The 23,735-nt window shown below is 32.8% G+C and overlaps 1 protein-coding gene across 5 annotated transcripts in view; it reads right to left on the bottom strand.

Annotated features, from left to right (window-relative positions):
* Positions 1 to 443: 443 nt before the first annotated feature.
* Positions 444 to 23,735, bottom strand: part of LOC134529189 (arginine-glutamic acid dipeptide repeats protein-like) — a 197,176-nt gene continuing 173,884 nt past the window's right edge. For all 5 annotated transcript variants that reach the window (XM_063363029.1, XM_063363027.1, XM_063363028.1 and 2 more), the window contains 4 exons: positions 18,310 to 18,434; positions 16,019 to 16,128; positions 13,562 to 13,690; positions 444 to 1,209 (listed from right to left, as the gene is read on the bottom strand). In XM_063363029.1, the coding sequence (XP_063219099.1) occupies positions 13,624 to 13,690; positions 16,019 to 16,128; positions 18,310 to 18,434 (302 nt within the window). In that variant the 3' untranslated portion in view covers positions 444 to 1,209; positions 13,562 to 13,623. The remainder of the gene's footprint in view (positions 1,210 to 13,561; positions 13,691 to 16,018; positions 16,129 to 18,309; positions 18,435 to 23,735) is intronic.

The raw sequence follows: 23,735 nt of genomic DNA on the forward strand, positions 1-23,735 counted from the left end.
AAAAGCCAATAGCTAGCATGCCGCACCGCAACAGGTAAGACTGCACATTTCTGCACATGGATTTCTATGCAAAATATTCTATCAGTCTCTCTCAATAAGTCCTCAACATTTGTAATAGTAATTTAGATACATAATGTATATTTTAGGATTAAAATTTAAAACTAAAGTGATTATTTTTCCTGACCTTCCAATGTTTTCCCTGGAATTTCCAGATTTTCCTGTAGCAACCCAGACTAGGTTTGTATTCTTTTATACTTAATAAACAAAAGGAACTAACTGTTCTGGAGCTAAAACTACACTATGTTTGAACACATTGTTATTGAGAGTATGTTATGAATGCAAAAAAATAAAATCATAGTGTTGACAAGTTTAACAAAGAGGACTGTCATTATTTAATAACTAAAGAGAAAAAAAGGACAGAATAAAAATAAATATACATAGAATGCATGGAGAAATATTTATTATTCTATAACATAACATCTAATCCATTAAGTAAATAACACAATATTACAAATTAAAATTCTTGATGCACACAATTGCACACAATTACACACACACTCACACATGCACTACATATGCCTTTTGGTAAAAAAATGTTTGCATGAAAAACCGAAGACACATGGTATTAATTTCAATACTAAACGTCCACTGAGTAATTCAAATACATATAGCTCTTACCCGTAAGTTTGCTATGTTTGAACATTACCTACCTGGTTAGTTATTACAATTCATGAGTCAGTATATAATGTGTCTTCATAACCAAAATGTTTCTAGATATCCATCGTAAGGACTAATTTTGGATTAAAATATAAAATGTTTGGTATATTTCACATGATAAAACAGAAAATACATCACTGTGCAGTGTTCCATAAATTATTTTCTCCACAACACATGTTATTTAATAAAAATAAGTTAAAAATAGCTACAAATTTACAATGGTAATTACAACTATTCATTTGAGAATCAGCTGACATACATAAAACTGGTAGCTTTCACATATGGAAATGAAAAATGCCAGTTTACAATGAATAATTAATGTCTACTGTCAAAAGAATTATATTCTTTTGCACCATAAACAACAATATACACATGATAGCATTTATTGCAGTGTCTTGAAATTTTCAACATCTGATGTCAATGAACATCTTGAGCACCAGCAGGAAAACTTTCAAATGAACATACGTCAACTTCTGAAAAGACTGCAGCTAACTGAAACAAACAAAAAAAAACATTTAATACTCAGTAATGAAATAAATATTGTCGCACATCAAAATTTTCCAGGTTTTAGGAAATCAAATTTTAGAACATCAATGTTGGGACTGAGGGCTGGCTGCTCTGTTCACTCGCCGCGCGGGTGGCGTGACTGAGTAATTGGGGCACAGGGCTGGCGCGGTGTGCTGCTGGCATGCAGATGGGACAAGTTCGTTTGTTGTTTGTTTGTTTGTTTGTTTGTTTGGCCGCACATGTAGCCGCACGCATAGGTGAAGGGGAGAGCCTGATCAGCTGTCATGGTTAGTTGTTTCGAAGTTTGGTTTTCAACAACCATGGATTGTTCTGGTAGACTAGGTGCGTAGGGATTCAAGCAGATGGTTGAATGAGTTCGGTGCTCACTCTAGGGGAAGGCCATGCCCCTCCCTCTCTTGAGGGAATGAGTAGGCTAGGAGAAAATTCTGTTAGGGTGGGGCTACACAGTTATGAAGAGAAGCAAACAAAATGTAAGTCTTTAAATTTCATCAGACAGTCAAGGCCGTAAGGGCTCGTGGAATAGTAGTCCAGGTAGGTTAGAGAAATTCTCTGTCTTCCATTATAAAACCAGATAGTTGTCGCTCTTGCGGAGAAGATTTAATTTAATTTTTATGGTCCTGTTAGTGGAGTAAGTCGGAGTCACTTTATGTCAAATAGAAGTTCCTGACACTACCCTGATGCTCAAGGTCAGTATGAAGTAAGTGCATCAGGTTTATTTAAACATTGTCGATTGTACAATTATTTTATCTGATTTAGAGTCAGTTCCTAAATAATTAGTTAAATAGTTTAAACATTTTGTTATTGTCTTAAATGTTTATTTTTATAGAACTTTTTCTTAAGTTATTTTAAATTATTTTTACCCCTTAATATAAGTAAATAGTCACACCCTGGAACTTACTTTAAGGAAAGGAAACCAGCCAATCCCTGGAATAAGTGTGGTAATTACTGAAATTCCTCTTGCTAGAATGCTCTACCAGAATAATAATTTAAGGCTAATGGTTGTGAAATATGTCTTTTTCTCACAAGTAAGATGTTCATAACTTCATTATTTAATACTTGCAGTAATACTCGCTTAAGACGTTCCTGCATAATAAGTTTTCAGGCTTATTAAGTTCACAAAATTATTCCCTTGATCATTTCCGTAAATCCTTATGTTAATATTTCCCATTCATAATGTTTGCGTTAATAGATGCTTCCTGCATTAAAAGTTCAGAATTTCCGGGAAAAAAATTCAATAATGTTTATATTTTAACTTTTAAAATATATTTTCATTAATTTTTAAAAATTAACATATTTCCGAACTATAAAGAAATAATTTGAACTGCACAAGACCGTCGAAACCTGTGCCACACGCCGCACGCTGTTTATTTTATGACCAATCATCTGCTTGCATTTGTATATACTGAGTGACTGTTTCATCTGCACTCCATTTTCCCTATTCTAATTATAACATGCGACAAATACACAGTAAGCCATATTTACCACCAACCATTACTCTTTTTTTAGGTTTGTGATAGTTTTAAGTGTGATTTTAAGGTTACCAAGCATAATAAATGTTTAGTGTTGTGGATAACAGTACACAATGGCATCTGCAAGTAGTGGAAGACCCATTAAACAAAAGGCGTTATAGTTTGAAGAAAAACCTCAAATAATATCAGTAGTTGATGTGAATCCTTTGATACCAAGAGTGAGTCTGGCAAAAAAACTCGAGATGCCGCCATCTACTTTGCATGGAATCATGATGAAGTGAGACCAACTTTTGGCTACTAGTGTTTCGTCAGTGTAGAAAAATTAAAGTTGGTAAATACGAAGAAGATTAAATTTTACTCTTGGCATGGTTTAACAAAGGGCACTTGGAATTCTGACGAACAGCCTAATTTTAAGAGAGAACGCTGTACAAATAGCACATAACCTAATTAATGATTTCATGCTTCGAATGGCTGGCTCGACAGATTTAAGAACAGATTGGGAATTGTCAATAGAACTGTAAGTAGGGAATCTGAGTGTGTGTGTGTGTGTGTGTGATGATACTGTCTAGAGTTGGATAAACACAAAGTTGTCTGCAATTATAAAGGACTTTGAACGAAAAAATTTATTCAATGTCAATGAATGTAGTCTGTTTTTCAACATGCTTCCGGACAAAATCTATGTTTTAAAAGGTGAAACATGCCACGGAGGCAAAAAAAGTAAGGAAAGAGTGATAGTGTTATTAGGTGCCAACATGGATGGCACCGAAAAGTTACCATTGCTGGTAATTGGGAAACAAAAAAAACATGGTGTTTTAACAACATAAAGACATTACCGTTCAAGTATGTTAACAACAAGTCTGCATGGATGACAGGCAGCATTTTTGAAGACTGTGTGAGAGCATTGGATGCAAAGTTAAGGTGCAGAAATCGAAAGATTTTGTCTTTAATGGATCACTGCCCTGCTCATACCAAGGAAATATCCAACCTTGGAAACATCCAGATTGAATTTTTCCCACCAAATTCAACATCCAGGCTACAACCCATGGACCAGGGAATTATAAAAATTCTGAAACAGTTTTTTCGTAAGCGCCTTGTTTTACGACTTGCATGTGCTTCTGCATGCAGTGAAAATTGGAAAACTCTTCAATATATATGCCAGACACATTTATGAATGTTTTAAGGGATTGTGGCCTAAACTAGGGGTCTTGGATTCTGAAAATGTTATACCCCGAGACAAGGTTACTCTCCCGGCGATCAAGGCCTCCCACAGGTGTCTGGGCAAGAGTAACTCAATTTTTCATGCACTTTTGAAGATCATGTCTCTGTTGATGATGTGATTCTACCATATGAGCCAAAAACCATCAAAGATTTATGTGCACAACACAAAGATATAACTGAAGATGAGATCGGCAATGGTGACAGCGATGAAGATGATTTCACTTCCATGCCAACTTACTTCGAAGCACTCAACCACCTGGACAAGCTGAGGTTGTTTGTTCATGTAACACCAAATGTTCCAGAGAGTATGAGGAAGAGTTTGTGGGAACTGGACAATTTTTTGATGCGTCAGTCCAAAAATGTGTAAAAACAAACAACTCTGATGCAGTATTTTTTAAAACAGTGAATGTTAGTTACTGTTTTTTTGCTAGTGTTTGGAAATAGTTTTTTTATTGTGCTTATTAAAATAAATTAATTTTAAATCATTTAATTGACTGATATAATTGTATAGTTTATCCAGCATGCCGATGATAATTGGTAAGTGTGATTTTGAGTTAATACAGTATGTCATTTGAGTAAAATTTGTTTTTTTTATACAGTAAATGAATTTGAACTATGTAATATCTTTTTAAGAAGTTTTACCTGTAAAGAAATTTTTAGCATCCATTCCTTTGAAAAAGTCTTAACAAGGTTTTACTGAATTAATTTATTTATTTAACCTGTGTAACAATATGAAAGCAAGCAACAAAAGTTTACAAACAATAACAAAAGTTTACCAGATAATTTTTAACTTTTTGCAGCACCTTACTAAAAACAAATTATAAGAAATTATATTTTAAATTTTGATTTATATACAAAGAAAACCTTGTATTTACATTCTCACTACATTAAACTCTCCTGGAGAATTTTGACAAAGTCAAACTTGCACCATGGTACATATCTGTGCTGTGCCACACTGTTTCACAATATTGAACACTTTTACCATGCTTATCTGTGATCTGTCTTGTGCGAAAGATGCTAACATTGAAGAAAAAACTTGAGATATGTGAAAAAATTTGAAAAAGATTGACGAACTGCATTTATACTACTCAATTATGGCATTCGAGAGACAACTTCATTCAATATTAAAATAAGTATGCGTGTACTTACAGATGCATGCTAAAAGTTATACTTATTTTTGATTATATACACAAAACCATTTTAAAATTAATAGTTACAGGTACTTAACTTTAAATATTTTAAAATATACAACAAAATTAATGCATACAATTTATGACACCCAAAATTATTTTACAAAACAATGGCACTGCCGGGGCTTTACTCAGTGTGAAAAAGCTTAATTTTTTGATCTTTCTACATCTTTGCTCTCGGTATACGGCATTTGCAAGAAGGAATTTCGTGAAAATGGAATGGAAGTCAATGTACAGAAATGTGTCACACAGATGGCGGACCCAACTGTAGCAACATAAACCCGTATAAAGTCACTTTCGTAAACATTAGGGGACATAATTCCAAACATATTGGTGTGCCAAATGAAACTTTATGAAAGTGAAACTACCCTGCAATATATTTGGTAAACTAAAATAGTCACAGTAAAAAGTAATCACAGTTTTAAAATACCTAAGAAAACTGGCATTATAATGATTAAAATACATATTCTCCTTCTATTTTCCAAGAGGCTTAGTAGCACAGCGATACAGCACATGCATGTTAACCTCAAAGGGCAGGGTTCCAATCTCATCCCTGGATTTTTTTCAATCTTTTTTAATAACATTATATTATAATAATGATGATAACAACAATAATAATGTTGAATCAACTCAATAATAATGTTGAATCAACTCAATAAGGTTAAGGTTTGTTTGAAAGAAATATTTACAGTCATTTAAGCAAAAAAATATACAAACATGTACTAATGTTATAATTTGGGTTTTAAAATGTTTCAGGTTAATATTTTAGTAATGCCATAGAAATATAACTTCTAACATGTGCTGTAACTTTATAGTATTAACTGTTTAGTGAATTTGAACAAGATGGGCAGAATTGTAATAAAATTGCTTTTCGAAAATCAACTCCAAGCCGGGGTTTTATCGGAACCTTTTCTAACAGTTTAAAATTTTTGGTTGTTTCATGATGTTAACTGCTATGTGCATTTGATGGTGGCAAGTAATGTTTACGATTCAGGCAGTGAATTCTTTCTTTTAATTCAGAAATGTAAACAAGTAGGGGTCTTTTTTCGACATCAGATGCAGATGTAAATTTTCTTTTTATTTTGAACATCAAGTATGCAAAATTTCATCCTAAGTATCAAGATTTTCTTAGAAGGGGGTATTATGACATATATCTTCTTCCTGTTTTAAAGGCTAAGTGTGCCAAATTTCATAAAGATTGAACAAAACTGAAGATTTGTATAAAAAACACTCTTTTTTAATATATATACACACACACACACACACACACACACAAATATGCACATATACCCAATCCATCATATTGATTGTTTCTATATTTGTTTGTATTAAAAACTAAAATATAAAGACTGTATGGTTACCTAGTATGAAATAAAAAACCAATGGCTGAACTGTATATTAAAAATTATTTTAGCAACTCGATGAATATCTTTGAATAATAAATTTTTGTATAAAGTTTATTTTTTATAATGCAATTATCTGTTATATAAAAAAGTAAAACGTATCTCCCAGCAGCAGGATTTAATCCCTTGAACCTCACCCAAAATTTGCAACATCAAGATTAAAAACCACACACACACTTTACTACTAAATAACCTTCAAACAGCATACTGTTTCATATTTTCAATACAAAGCTGGTTAGTTTCAATCTTTGTTTTATATCAAAACCATGGTGTCAATGGTACATTGTGTTCCCAAGTGATTACCCATCTAAGTAGTAACCACGCTTGATGATGCTTAACTTCAATCTTGTACTGTAGGTATTGGCACCACTGAGCTACATACATACATACATCATTATTGTACTTAAAAATCAGAGTGACAAGGATATAATGTCTGGTTTCTGATGTATTTATAAAGCTGTGACTATTTCTTCTTATGATTATTAAAGTTTAAAAAAATGTACTCCAGCAATGTCTTGCTACCGTAGGGATTTATTTGGCACATGGGCATGCTTGTTACTTCCCTCCAAGTTAATATAAGTTCGTTAATGCCTCTACACGCCACTGGCTATCGGGACGACTTTGGCTCGCAGGCGCATGAGCATTATAGACTTTATCATGTTAAACTACCATTCTTGGTGCACACACAGATCTAAGTTTTTCTGTTGCATACTAAAATTTCACCTCAACACATCTAAAGAAGTATAACTTCAAAAACAAAAAGATAAACCAAGAGCTTTCATAGCAGACAGTAAATTTGAAAAAAAGAAGTGTTTGAAACATACAACTCTACATATGCCGAAACTATAGCAGGGTGTCTACAGAAGTGACAAAATCAATTTTAGTGACTTTTTAGTGATCTTTTCAGTGACTTTAACTGACCTAAATAGCAAAAAAAATAAATATTTCTGATTTTTTTTTTACTTTGTACTTTTGACAAAACTAATTGATACTTTTACAAAAAAATTACACATTAGGCATAACAATATGCCTAAAAACTACCAATGACCACCAAATTTATAATTACATGTACAGATGTACTTGGTTTGGATAAATCATCTTGATACCATGTTGTGTCTCTCTGTTCTGTGTTTAAGGATAGTTTACTGGAGAAATTTATTCTGGACTGTTTAGCAGAAAGAAAGCCAGCCACTAACTGCGAGTGACGTTTCCCTTTTTCATGTACTTTTACTGAGTTGACCCCTGCATGAGAGACATCAAAATCTGTCCTACAAGTACTGCAATGAGCTCTGAATTTGTCACTTTCAACTCGCCTTAACCACATTTTCCACGTACTTGCAAACGGTTGGTCATGCCAAATTTCTTGAAAGCTACACTTCCCTGGCATTTTAATTCAACCTTAAGAGCGAACTGGCCTATTTACATTAGAGCGAAACCTGTGGTTCAAGTCCAATTTAGTGAAAAACCAACTTCAAGTTCTATAACACAAATTAAGGTTCATTTCTCACAAACTTCTGTTTATCCATTGAGCTAGTTTTTTTTTAATTTCAAAATCGCAAAACAGGTTAACCACACATTGGAAAGTAATTTGCGGAACTATCACATTTCTTAGATTTTTGGCAATGTATGTGCAAATAAAGATTACGAACAGGTAAACAAAAACACATTTTGAGTTATTTTATGACACACACAAAGTACCGTACTTTACTACATAAATAAGTTCCCAGTGATATTATTTAAGTAAGTTTTTACAAAGTGTGACAACAAATAGACGCGGAGGCGGAAAACATCGTTATCGTAACAAGTTGTACGTACGGTAGTAAACTTTAACATCTATGGTTTGAAAACCTCTGAATCCTCGTACAAATACGAGACTTTTCATATGTCAGGCGACGCTAGACTCGTACGGCCTGTGCCCTAAAAAACAAAACAACGAAAACGAACATAGCACGACAATCAGCTTGGCATGGCATTGAATTTCACCACTGCGTTTCATGGTATCTTATTTCAGCACTTTGTTCTTCTATCGCAGGCCAAACCATACTAAAGAAAGAAAAATACAGCTGTGCCAATTACACAGTCACTTAGTGTCCAATAAATACACGTGAAAATACGTCAATAGAAATATTTTTCGTGAGCTTGTACCGAATTCCGTGACTTTTTAGTGATTTCGTGACCTCGCATCAAAATTTGTTACTTTTTCGTTACTTTCGGGACTTTCGTGACTTGTAGACATCCTGTATAGGATCTGGAGACTGCATTATTTTCTTAAATAAGAGAGATCAGACGGGGTAGCGATGGATATATACACCCATTCTAATCAAAAAAGTTGACTTAACCATTTCACAAACTGGCATGCCGAACAAAAATCAAGTGATACTGAAGCTACTGAAAGATGGCAAACATAAAACATTATCAACAAAAATGAACTCACTGCTGACCAATTTTATAATGCGGATAAGATGGGTTTACACGGTTTGTACTCCCTTGTAATCAAAAAACCTAAGGACTTTAAAGAACTTTTTGAAGAAATTTTAAGAACATATCAAAAATCAATGCCACAAAAATAAGCTATACTTAACCAGGCTAATTTCATTAGAAAATAATGATCTTATCATACCAATTTGCAGTCATTCAGAAGATAAAACACATTACAAAGAGTCAAATTTTCCCCACCACCCAATTTACAGGCAATCAACAACTGTTCTATCAAAAATGTTAAGTGTCACAAAATCAGCAACAATAGTGAACAATGAAAATACGTATTTGAACTTCTATTTGCTGTCACATAGCTGCAAACTAACTGTCCGTTAATTTTATTTTTGATTTCACAAAACAGGTTTCTATAATCATCTTTATAAATGCATTGCACACAATGAACAACTCAACGTTCCTGGAAAATTCTGCTTGCTGTGTTACAAATTATGATGTACCGCATGACATGCATTTGAAAATGATGTATTTAAAATATTTTGAAATACAGGCAGTGTAATTTTGGCAATGTTGAACATTGGGTTTAATGTAAAAATAACCACACCTAAAAAAAAAGTGTAAAAATTTAAAAAGTGAGAAAAAAGTTTTGCTATATATTTAAATAATTTCTAAATTAACTTACAATGTACAATGATATAACTATTTAGCATATTGAATTAGAGGACAAACAAATAGAAGTAAAAAAATAAGAGCTATAGGCCATGCACAGAAAATGCACCCAAATTAAACTTGCAACACACACTTGTAAACATAAAATGGAACAGTACCCTCAGATGTTACTTTTCGACATGACAGTGAGCGTGTAAATATTTGACTATGTATTAGGAACATTTTCTTAGTATTGACATTTCCTTACTATTAGTCCTGATTGATATTCTTTGCTGTTCAGAAAATGTACTGTGCAAATACTTTGGTACATGTTTCACACAGTGTTAAGTTTATTAGACAAGAATAGACAACATAAGGAACAAAATACAAATTCACTTTGAATTGTAGATGCCTACCTTCAAAAAGATTAAACCATTTAATCTTAATATGACTGAAAGGAATATTTAGACAATAAAATCACTTGTTATATTTGTTGTATGTGAATTACTTACTACTAAGCAATAACGTATATTTCAGGACTCAGAAAAATGGTGAAGCGTGAAATTTGTGAAAAAATACAAAATTCAGCGGTATTTTAGGTTTTCGCAAAATTTTAACATTTTTGTTGCAACACGAAGTTTGGTGCAAAATACAACTGTTTTCATGAGTTTGGAGGCGCCATTTCTAAAAACCTCACATGATGCATCATATATTTGTAACAAAGAAGACAAATGTCATTAATTCAGTATTTCAATACCTAGAATGTAGTTTTTTTTCTACCACAGTGTAAACTGATATTATTTATGAACCTCAAATGTGATACTTTGCTCTTTGTGCTGTGCATACAACAAAAAAGTTATACATCTAGCAGTGTCATATCTTTGGGTACTTAGTGTAAAATCAGGATGGCTTTGTTTTGGGGATATATTAATACACAAGTTATTATTTATATCTGGTTTTATGTAACTTTTCTTTAGTTACTTAACATGGCCCAAAAAATGTGGTCTTTTTCAAGTAGAGAAAAACTTAGTTTCCCGGAAAACTTCCGAACAAATGTGAAATATATTATGGAAAAAATCTATCTTCTTGTTTGTTTACACTTTACGTTTTTGTAATTTTATTGTTTGGGACAAAAAATAATTGTTATTGGTGAGAAAACATGTTACATCGTAAATGTTTTAATTTTTTTTTATGTCATGACATGTTTTCCAAACATTCTCTAAAGGGACGTGATACCTACTTCAAGTAATTTACCACTATGAGTGGTTAGGTTCGGTTAGCTTTATTTAAAATACAGTAGAATCTCGTTATAGCGAGCACGGTAATAGCGAGAACACGGCTATAACAAGGTATTTTTGAGGAATTTATGGCGTGAGAGCTTGAAGCGCGCTTTTGTTATTTGTCTGCTTTATCTCCACCCCTCTCGCTCGCCACTAGACATCTTGCCGTTGACGCCTGTCACATTCTTCAGCCGTGCAGTCGCCACCTAAGTGCGTGGCTTTAAAAATAGAATCCCGTCCTTTCTTTATTTTATCAAACTTCCGTTAGTTATCTGTACCGTGTGTAGACAAAGTTTGATATTGGAACTGAAACAACGTAAGAAAGTATTTTTTTACAAATTAGAAATATGTATGTTTTTGTTTTTATAATCGCGTATATTTTCACATTTTTTTTGTTATTATCTTAAAAGAGATAATATTAAAAAGCCGCTCTAATGAGATTTAATTGTTTCTTGGTTAACAAAAACTATTAATTGTTTATATTCTATTTATTATTATTTACGCGACGTCATACTGTACGCGTACGCAATACGACTGGATTCGTTGCTGCAACATAACATAGCAAATTATGCAGTATCAGAAGTAACGAGTAACTTAACGATAGTAACGAGTACTAATTGTTATAGTAACGAATACATACGGGTACACATTTTTTCGTTACTTTTACACCTCTAGTAGGCACTACCGTATTTATTTCCGAATCGCTAGGACAGTTTTCTTGTAACTTTTGTTTCGGTCAGTTGTTGGGGTATTTGTCCGGGAAAGGGGTGGTGATGGTTTGAGTTTAATCCCAAATTTATTTTCTAAAAAAGTTGACAGGTTTCTTTAAATGAAAAAGTATAGTTTTCCAGCGACTATTTCGTTTGAGGCGTCCGTGCGTTGCCGCAGCCGCACTCCTGCTATTTTGTAAGGAATTAAATCGTCGCGCTACACTAGCACCACCTGTTAGCAACATCCCGAACCAACATGGCAGACAGCCCGCGTCGGCAATAGATAGCAGGACAATGCTGCGTCGGCCGCGGGCTGAGATGCTATACTTACGTGGCGTGGTAGGGTATTCTGGTTATTTTGACGCAATCGGTGATCACATACGTACTTATGGGGTATCGTTTTAAAGAGAATTCACACACCTGCTCACAGAAATTAAGATTTCGTTAATATAACCTGTTATTTTCCAATTATACAGGTTTAAACACAATTTTTATGCTATTTTCGGTTAATTTTTATTTTTTGGGGGCCAAAATTTGTCCAATTCGGTTATAGCGAGGACACGGTTATAGCGAGGATCAAACCCGGAACCATGACACCTCGCTATAACGGGACTCTAGTGTAATTTAAAATACTTTAAAATAGTGTTGACGTTTGGTTAGGTTTGGTTAGCTACATTAAAAATACTGTAAAATCATTATGAATTACCAATCTAAAATGTACCTAGGTAACTTAACCTAACCAACCATCCTTACTTTTTTAAAGTACTTTTAATTAACTAACCTAACCAACCATTCAAATAATTTCATAGCATTTTTTTTTATAGAGATGGGTCTAATTCCAATTTTATTGAATCCTAATCTCACATTAGTATCTCAAAGAGTAGCTTGAATGTACCCCTTAAATCGAAATCTATATCTAAAGGATAAAAAATAAAATTATATAAAAGAAATTAAAAGTATTAACCATGGTGTTGAAACATTTACCCCTTTAAATGTTTTAATCACAAACTAAGTTTCCTAAATCTATACATTGTATTTTATTTATATAATTACATGTTAACAGTACAATACTTTTGGGATGGTAACAGGATAGGTATGAAGAAAAAAAATTGAATTAGTGAACTTCAGAGGTTATCAGTGTTGAATTTTTTAATTTACTTTATTTCCTCTAATATTATTCATCAAATTTTTTCCCCTCAAATATTGAATCCTTCAAAAAATAAATATTTGATGGTACTTGAGGATTTGAGGATATGAGGATATGATTTTTTTATGTAGCAATCTAACCAACAGTTTACACAATTTCACAGTACTTTTAATGTACCAACCTAACAACTCGTTAAAAGGATAAACTACTTTCAGTATCAAAATACCCTCGTAGAGAATGATTGTAATGTCGGGAGGTTAAAAAAGCATTTTTGAATTTTTTTTCTGGAAAGAGTTCGCCTATCAAAAATTCTTGAGTTTCAATTCGTAGGGTACAGAAAACAAATAAAAGGCAAATAACATAAATTTTTCACACCAATTTTTTGCAATGCTTTTATGATTTAGTGATGACTTTTGCCTTATTTAACATAGTTTTTGATGAATTTTATTTACCTTGTTCTGGAGTCCCTAAGTATATTTAATATATTTTGGTTAATTTTTATACTGATTTTACCAGTTAAAAAGTTTTATTTGTATTTTATTAATTTATATCTTGAACTATGATGGAACCAAGAGTCTTAAAACAGACTTACATGATATTGTTGCATTTAGCTATCTTTGTTACTAGCATCATGGCTTCATGGGTAAAAGAGGACCGTGTAGATAGAAGTAAATGTATGAAGATGAGAAGGTAGTATTAGGATATCAGTATCGGCAGTGTTATCAAGGCATTGGTTATCAGTATAGGAAAAGGTTGTACCATAAACAACTCTATTTATCTCAACAAAAGTGCCAAATTTGTGACCTATATTTACTCACCAAATGCTGTACCAGGCTATTTACAACCAAAGATAGGAAGGAGCTACAGTCATTTCTTATGCTTATGACCTTGAACTTCTTGCAGCCTCCTCTAATGCTCTTACTTTCATCTCCCTTTCACGCTGTTGCCTGGTAAAAATAAAAATAAACATGTGACACATATAAAATGTAAGAAATCATTAAAACCCATTCAGGTATAAAACACACTTTCACATAAGAAATGTGAAAGTCATTCATTGATCCATTTGAAAAAATACTAGAGATAAATAATATCATAGACATGGAATTTAATGTCGTTATGTTTGCCACAAATAAAATACTTAAATTTTCTTGCTACATACCGCATAAAAACATAACCTTCACTTATAATCATAATCATGTATTAAATTAAAATCATACATTATAAATATAAAAAAGTTTAACATGGTATTGTTGACCTTCACAGGTTTTATGGAGTTGAAAAATAACACATGTTTTGACACATCTGGTAAAATAAGCCAGCTAATAAATCATGAAGACATATTAATAATGGGATTTAGTCCAAGTAAAAATTATTGCAAACCAAGCTAGGAACAAAAAAAGTGAAACTATTTTTATAGGTTATTTTCTGTATCCTACTAATACAAATAAGTATTTGGATTTCAGAAAATTTTGTGCAACGTCTACATCGGGGTCCTCAGCGGTCATGATCGCCACATCAGCAAAGTTGATGGTTTAAACACAGCACCCTGCCATGACAAATCTTTACAAGCACCAAGTCATTGCTCAAGTTGGATACCACTACAATATGGGAGGCCCCATCACTTTATGCCTCTGTACATAGTACAGTATGTCCATAAAAGAAGATCCCAGTAATAAATTTAAATAGTATCAACAGTAAACATTGTTAGGTTTTGGTTTAAAGTCACAATCAAAGAGTAACTCAGTTTTATATAAGCGCATGCGCAATAACTGCTTTGTTGTTTTCTTGCTTGCAGCACCAGCTAGGCAAAATGGTGACTCCTGAGGCTACAATTTGCAAAGAGTGAATCTGTAATTTCAGCCCTCCCCATTGGAATCTCTTTGTACGAGAGTGGTTGAACATTGACGTCCCTGACCGTTTCATTGGTCGTAATGGTCGAGGCGATAGAGCTCTTTTTCACTGGCCTTCACGTTCACCTGAAATAACGCCATGCAATTTTTTCTTATGGGGCTTTATAAAAGATTATCTCTACGTTATGCCACTAAATAATGATTTGCCAGAGTTGAGACACAGAATTGAAGAGGCAATTACTCCAGACGTGTTAACTAAAGTGTGGGAAGAATTGGACTTAAGGTTTGATGTGTGCCATGTAACTATAGGTGCACATATTGAACATTTGTAAGAAAATCTAGGTTAGTTTACCTTAAATTTGATGTATGATTTGTTGTAAACAGTCTAAATTCAACAATTATAATATACCATTAAAACTGGGGCATTCTTTTATGGACACACTGTATAATACTAATACCATGTACCCTATCAAATAAACAAACCTAACAGAGTACTTCCATAAGCATCTATGTTTATACTACGAACATTTGTAGCTCTGCATGTATTTGCTCATGTTTGTTATTTGGATTCGTGAATGCTGGAGAAATATTTAACATCCTGCACTGTTGCTAAATTTATTTTTAACTATTGTTTAGCTAAACACTAGTTTCTATTCTGAAAAAATAAAGCAAAGAAACTGTCCAGTTCTAATTAATGGTTTGGTTAGAGATTCTGTTTCAATTCATCATGTGGTAAGAACACCAAGATTTTAAAATACTAATTGTAAAACTGGCTCTTTATTTACCATGCACAACGTTTCTAAAAATTCACCATGATAAGTCAAAAAATAATAAAAAAAAAATATTATTAAAATACAAAGACTAGGCCAAAGTGAACAATGGATGTTGTTCCTATTAAAATCTATTTGAAGTTGATCAGAATGATACTTGCTCAAGTACTTTACAACATGGAACTACTTAGATGATACTAGAAAACACAAGCTTATCTTTAATTCTCCTTTTCCTCTAAAAAAAAAAACTTTACACAAGACATCACATTGCATTCAGGCAGCAGCAGAAAGAACCCACCCCAGGTTAGGGATATCAATAAAGAATCGTCAATAAGCTTTGAGCAAGTTTAAGACTGGCACTGCTCAATTCGTGGCTGCAGTAGTAACTATAGAAAAAATACAAACTTTCTGTTTTGAATCAAGTTTCAACTGCAGTGCATTTTTACATACATAACAACTTTAGGAGTTCACTAAATCATGACATAACTATAACATCAGACTAAGATTAGAATGACGATTTTGCCTTCAAGGAAAGAATGAGATTGCCACATTCTCGAATTTTCAATTAAACATATTTTTCAAAGGTTGTTGCATAAAAATATATTGATCTAAAAAATAAAATTCAAAATTACAACAAGGTAGTAATATAATGTACCTTATATACTCTTCATGTTGTGCAACCAAGGTCGGGTGAGGATGAGGAAACCTTTCACGCTCCAGCAGTATCTGTCGTTGCAGTTGCTCATGGGCCGCTTGTGCTGAAAACTAAATCAATAAACCAGTTTGTAGGTGTTAAACATGCTACACAAAAAACACATACAACACTGAAAACAAATAATGATAAAATACACTCTGAGCAGCATTCTCAAAGTGTGAGCTACTAAAACTTAAACTATTACTTTCCACTTGCATGTTGCCATTAAAATACAAAAAACAACTGTTCACTTAATAACATAATTTTTCTTTACAAAATCTTCAGTGCAAATCAATAACTTACAATCTGATTTTGCATTTTGCATTGAGCACACATATGTAGTGAATAAAGGAAATATGGAGTGCCTCAAGGTTCAATTTTAGGACATATACATTTCTGGTTAGTATACATATTATATTTGCAACTCTATATTTTAGAGTTAAAGTAAATAAAAAAATCAGTAAATAATTTACATATGCCATAAGTATGTATAAAATATTTCCAGAAAGGTATTATTTACACAGTATTATGTATTTAATACAAATTACCTCTAATCACTAATAGTTTAAACCAATCATAAGGGAACCAGATAACATATAATAAGAGAAATAGAAACAACATCGTCAGACCCACACAGGGCATGATGGTCTTATCTCTTACTGCAACCTCTAAAATACGTGCATCTGTCCAAGGACAAAAAATATTTCACATAACTAATAAAACGGATGGGAAATAAGTTAAACGCTACAGCTACATAAAACCGTAATTCCAGCCTTCAACTCCTCAAACTATTCCAACTGTACACTCTCATATCATTAATCTGCCAGTGCATCAACAGCAGTTGAAACATAGACCCCTACCAGCCAGGTTACCACCTGTTGCCGCTGGATACTTCGTCAAAAAAAAACCTAACTTGCTCTACCTACCTGCCCCAGACATCAGGGACGAGAAAACCACAGAAAACACTCCTACATTTTCCCAACAAGAATTTTCTCCTTGGAACAATCCACGAATAACAAAGAGTGGAGAAATAAAGTGAAGATATGGTCCATATGCAACAAGGTGTTTTTCTTATAAGTGTTCATAATTTACTATGTTATAATGTTGTAGAAATTTTTAAAATATAAATCCCTGAATATTTTTAAACTTTGAAAAATTAATCAAATTTGTAGTGAAAAATACATATTATTTAGATGTAACAGTGAGTTGATTTTTGTAGGCCTATTTTTCCAGTTAAGAAAGTAATATGCTAAATAATGAACCTATCATGCAAGTACTTTACTACAAATGAGCCTAATTGGTAGGTAAAAGTGAACTGTCACTGTTATTATCCATCAGGTTTTGTGTCATAATTCTTTAACTAAAATGTACAGCAGTCCTAATGAAAAAATCAAATACACAAAGCACTTAAATATGATTAATTCATTCAGTAAAATACAACACAGAATACATCAATGAAGATACAAATATGTAAAGACTAAGTCAAAACAAGGAAACAGAGCATGAACAGTTTATTTGAAACAAAACAATTAAGAACATCAAAGTAAGTGCTTGTGTTACCTTTCATGTCATTATTTTACACTTACATGAAAAATCATTCAACTTGTGAATTTGATAAGTGTCAATTTCCTTGAAATAAAAAAAAAATGATTTATTACATAGTTCTTGAATAAATTGTCAGTAATTTTATTTTTATTTTTGAATGTACAAATACAATAAAAAAAAATTTAAAAACAGAAATAAATTATATTGCATATATTGTAGAGGTGTAATTTTTAAGAAATATCAATTAATTCAAGAAGTAGTCAGTAGCACTGAATTTCAATTGAAAAGTTACAATTCAGTATTCTTTTTTAGTTATTCTTATTTATATGCACTAAAAACACTAAACCATTTCAACTGAAAAGTTACAATTCTGTATTTTTTTTAGATATTCTTATTTATATGCACTAAAAACACTAAAACATGACTTCAATAGCTAACAATGCTGATTTGTTTCATGATGCTTCAGTGGTTTACCATTGCCTTTCTGCAGCATGAAGGTGTTGTGAAGTATGGGGGTAAATGAACTACACAAACCCAGTCCTGAACACAGGAAGGAAATATTCTGAAAGTACTTAATCCCTGACTTGGCCAGGAACCCATGGCTCACCACCAACCAGCTCTACCCACTGAGCCAACAGGTCCACTTGAAAGTGTTCCACGTGCACATAAAACAACGATGCGAGGTGATGCACGCCCTCCATATCTACCTGGTGAGCAAGCTGGTCTGCATAACCCGGTCCTCGCCCAAGGATATCTGACGGGTGATGAAGACTCATTGCAGTTTCTCTCGGTGGGAGGAGAGTAGGTCGAGGATATGTAGAGCCAGCAGACGCTAAACAAAGTTTAATGAAGTTCTAGTCTAACTTACACAAAAGTTAAGCACATTAAAATTGAATCACTGAAGTTTATTTATCACTTACTACTTTAAAGTAACAAACTACTCAAGTTAGCAAAACAAAAGTCTAAAATAGTTTCTTGCCGGCTTTAAGCCGTCACAAAGCTCCGCAGAGATTATCCTACACATGTAAAAAAAAACTTAACACTTAAGCTTAAACTTAAGTACTTAAAGTTACACCAAGAATTATTGTTTTCAAACATTATAGATCACACAAATATTATTTATTGCTAAAAAGCAAATTCACAAATTTTTCCACTATTATGCTTGACAGTGTTACCTCTTCATGTTTTACATTTCACCAACTTATTTTAGGTTGACGTACAGTAGAAGCCCAATATAACACGGTCCAGTATACGGCAGATTCATATACATAGCACGGCAAATTACGTACCCTGCCTGAAAAAATAACTATGATGAGTGATCAACATAAACATCTTTTCAAGATGGTAGTACATAATCACACGAGCACTCCATCTTACGTAGGTGCCGTCATCCGACCGACGTGACCAGAGGAGAAAGTCGGGATCTATTTATTGGTGCTGGAATAACACATGACAGCCATAACTTATTTCAGTCTGTTCCAATTGTATTTGTTTACTGACAGGTGTACAATGGTGTGGCAGAAAATAAAAACTTATTTTAAAATTTATAAACTAAAAACTTACAGTGCAAAAAAAAAAAAAGACAAAAAAGAAATTCCTATACGGTACAAGGCATAATCCCTCAAGTAACACTCAGAGAACAGCAGAAAGAGGTATACACACATTAAACAAAGAAGGCGCAGTTACCATGGCACACAGAGCAAGGTGGCCAGAGGACCTGGGTTCGATGCCCGGGCCATCCGTACATATTTCAGTTTCCCACAATCACTCCAGTGCATGCCTTGAACCATGGCGAAAGCCCTTCCCAACGTCCTTGATTTGTCGTAGCGTGACACTGTCTCTATCGACCGCTTGGTCGACCAGATGTTCAACTCAATAAAATAAAATTTCATAATGATACGGTGATGGAGGAGGACTGCAAAAGAAATAGCAGTAAAAACATGCAGTAGATGATTCCAAATCAAAGTTATTATGTCTTAAAAAATAACATAGCGTAAAGGATAATTTCCACACTGGTCCTATTTTTATTTAAAAGATTGTCCCTGTGCATAAACAGGCACAAAAATGTTCATAACAAAAAATAATAATACTGCAGCTGGCTATTTATTTCTCGCCCCACCCCATCCCAATTAACCTGTTTGGGTCTGTTTGTTCTCTCTCCATTGTGATGATACTTAAAATTGGATGGCGGAAGGTAAATTGCAGACAGGTTTTCCAACATTCAAAAATGTTTTCTTCAGATAAAGATTCACTTTCTAATAATGGCTGCTTATGACGTTAGCTTGTAACTACATGTTCCTCATATCCAGTGAATAAACATATTGAGAGATACTTAAGTATAGTAACTAATTCAGTGAGACTGGAATAAAGTTGTAGCATTTAAAATAAATCAGCAGTTAACATTAAGCCTAAGAACTGTAAATAATTACACTTTAGACTGTACCCTACAGGTACGAATAAGTACTGCCCAATCACTTTGTTGAGAGTTTGCTTCTATTTTTTGTATCCAAACAGGTTCCCTCCACCATATAGCAAGAAAAAACAACTACATGGATCTGAGGTATGCCCCCCAAAAGACGCGTTATACCGGGATTCTACTGTATTTAAGGTTTATGGATAAACTGGCTCCATGACGTGCTATAACGTGTTGTTGGTTACGTAGCAAATGATCTATTTCCAACAAGCTGTAGGTTATTTTCTACTTAAGAGATAAAAATAGCTTGAGATGGAAAATGACTACACAGCTATCTGAGCAGTTTTTTGTTGTTGCTATGCTTGTGCATGTTTATCTGGATTCCTCAAGCAATATTTTCTGTATTTTACCTCATCAGACACACACATACCAGGTAAGGTTTTTTTTTAAATGTTCATTACTGAACAAGTTAATTTACGAATAGTTTGTACTGGTGTTTGTTAATTACATAATTCCTTCAAATGAAACTTAGTTCTAGTATAAGAAGAAGGTCATGCAGCCAATCTACATATTTTTTTAATGATCATGGAATTAATTATTTATTCTTTATGATTATTTTGGCTATGTACATACATACTTCAATAGTTACTGATAAAGGTTTATTTTCCATAAGTTTGTATGTCCTCTATTAAGGTTTAAAATCAGGAAAAAGAAATTATAACAGAGTAGTACCTTTTAACATAATCAGGATGATAGAAAATCAGGATATGAAGGGTTTTAAAAATGTCAGAGTTTTATGTTTAATGAAAAATTATGCATCTGTAAAGTTTAGAAGAAATGTTTCTTTTATCCCAATAACAGTCACATACTTAATCCATTTTTCCACAATCTATTCAAAAAATTCCATGTATCTGTATATAAAGGCTAGAAGAAATATAAATGTCTCTATACGCTTAACAAGTGGGTACTTTCATGTTCCACTTACGTTTAGTTAAATTCAATTTACAACAGTGTATAAGAAAAACCTGAAAATTAAATAGCAGATGAAGAAAAGTGTTGCTGTGTCACATTTTATTCAAATGTTATTTTCTCCCTCCTTCCTATATAAAAAAAAAATTAACACACAATACTTAACACATATTTGGTTTGCTAAGCCTGCTAAAGTGCTAATCATTCAATCCTAATACAGCTCACATAAAATACGAAGATGAACAAACATGCACAACACTATGGAAGAGTTAAAAATACCAGAGGAAAGATATATAAAATGCAAAGTTGAACAAACATGCACAAAAATATAGTGTTAATAATACCTAAGATATGTTTAACACAGATTATCAAGCATCTCTATGACAATATTAGTTTAAAGCCAATACTATAAAATTTTAGTGACTGTTAGTAATTCGGACAAGGGATTAATGTAATTTATAAAATAAACATGTGCTCCAGATGTCATTATATTGTAAAAACATTGTCACTGACAGCACTGCCTTTCGAGAGCTAAAAATGTAATAAGTTTGAATTAAAAAAAAAAAAACAAGCATTAATATAGAATTATTTATGATAATTAAATCAGTTACAATCAGATTTTTGAACTACAGGCAAACGTCATAGATATACATAATGAAATTGAAAATTTTTTCCGTGGTAAAGATTTTGCAAATTAATTATAAGGGGTATAATTAAATATTCACATAAATAAATACTAATAATATTGCACAGATCATAAAGCTACATCAGCCTAAGCAAATAGACAAAATACATAATTGGCAGTTTTGATAATATTCTTATAGATAATACAAAGCCAAAATCATTGGTAGTTCAAACAATATTATGTTAATTGGAGCAATAACTGAAGCACTGCATTTTAGAACCAGTTAGAAGCCACACTTGCAGCTTCATCATAGTTCAATTACAAATACAAGTAATCAAATCTAAGACTTTTTTTTTAATTTTGTATCAAGAAACTCAACATTTTTGGCATAACTGTAATTTTGAATGTAATCTATAAAGGAATCTTCAATTTTTAACTAGTAGCTTAGCATCTTTTTTCACTGGAAATAATGCTAAGAAAATTAAAAGCAACTGACACTAAAACAAAAGTCTAAATTCAAGGACAGCAAAACCGACATTGTGAAGGAATCTGGAATAGCAATCAACATATTGTCAACATTATTAATTAAATGATCATAGTTGAAACAACATAATTTCCCATCACACGACTGAAAAAGCAAGTGTTCTGCACCTTAAAAACATGGAAGGTAGATTCACTCTACAACATAAAATATATCACCAGTAAGCAACAATCAGCTGCAAGAAAAGTCTCCAGAAAAAGCCTCCTGAATTAAGCAATAATTAATGATGAGATCATACCTAATCCAAGAATTCAAGTTTTATCTCAAGGATAAGTGAGCAAAACAAAAATAAATTACATTTGTACTGATCAACGTCCTAACTGTAATGTAAGTTAACACATCCGCATATTAAAGCTATTAGAACAAGAAATGATAACAGGGCACAGGGCAAGTGCTTTCCTTCTATACTAGAAACCATCAGGAAAAGATGCAGGTGGCCTGAAATGAAACATTGCACAGGCCACATTTACACTTAATTTTAACGCAACAGAACCCAGTATACCACAGCTGCAAACTGTTTCGTTTTCTGCAGTGACAAGTGAAGGTGACAATCAAGAAAAAGTAGATGTAATTTGCAACAACAGACAATCAACTGAACACTTTGCCCCTGGGTATCAGATGAGATATATGCCGACAACAACAATCCGACCAACATTGATGGAAACAACACCAAAGATGGAAATAAAAGCAAATATCCTTGGTGGGAAAAAATTATTACAACACCAGACTATTTGAGAGGCCTCTTAATAATGTCGAAGATCTAGCTCACCAGTATTACTAGTATCCAACTAGATCTAACCCAGAAATAGATAACTACAGCAGAATCCTAACAACCACAACACAATCACTCAATTACAAGATAAGTCTAAATATGCCGATAATTTAGCTTATTAAGAAAATAAACAGTTTTTTACTTAAATGCAGTGAATTCAGAGTTTGTGAAATGTCTACAACAGTAGATGATGTCCAGAATACATGATGAATTGCACCTCAAAGAATAAATGTCTCAACTTCAATTGTTTACATGAAAATAGCTTAACTTTTGTTCTAATTGGTTTGATTTTTGGTACTTTTGTGTTAAATACTGCGGCTAAAATAAATGAGTTCGTTGTGATGTCATGAAGGGCAGGAAAATATACACAGGTTATTATAGTCATTGAAAAAAAGGCAAAAGGTGAAAATGTAACATTTGGCAAAATATCTCTGGAAACTTGACCATCAGTGATACTAAATTATTGTCTGTTCCCCTCTATTTCTGCATATATAGATGCTGTACTCTATGCAGAAACAGTCATAATACCAGGCTTTTATTTTTCAAAAGAATCAAAACAACTGAAAAATAGTTTATGGTTTTAAAAACAGATCTGTAACAAGTCTTTAGTTATAGTTTATTTCAATGGTTTGGGATGATTAATTTTATCACTTGGGCTATTTATTGAATGTTATAAACACAGGCTTGCATTTTATATTCCTACACTTCTATGCAAATTAAATTATATGAAAAATAAAAGAGGATTTAAATATCTTTGAATATTTTTTGATCTACCACTGGTATTAATAATAGTTTTACTGGAATTTTTTTGTG

The sequence above is a fragment of the Bacillus rossius genome, chromosome 2 (assembly GCF_032445375.1).
Source record: "Bacillus rossius redtenbacheri isolate Brsri chromosome 2, Brsri_v3, whole genome shotgun sequence".
In the NCBI taxonomy this organism is placed as follows: Eukaryota; Metazoa; Arthropoda; class Insecta; order Phasmatodea; family Bacillidae; genus Bacillus; species Bacillus rossius.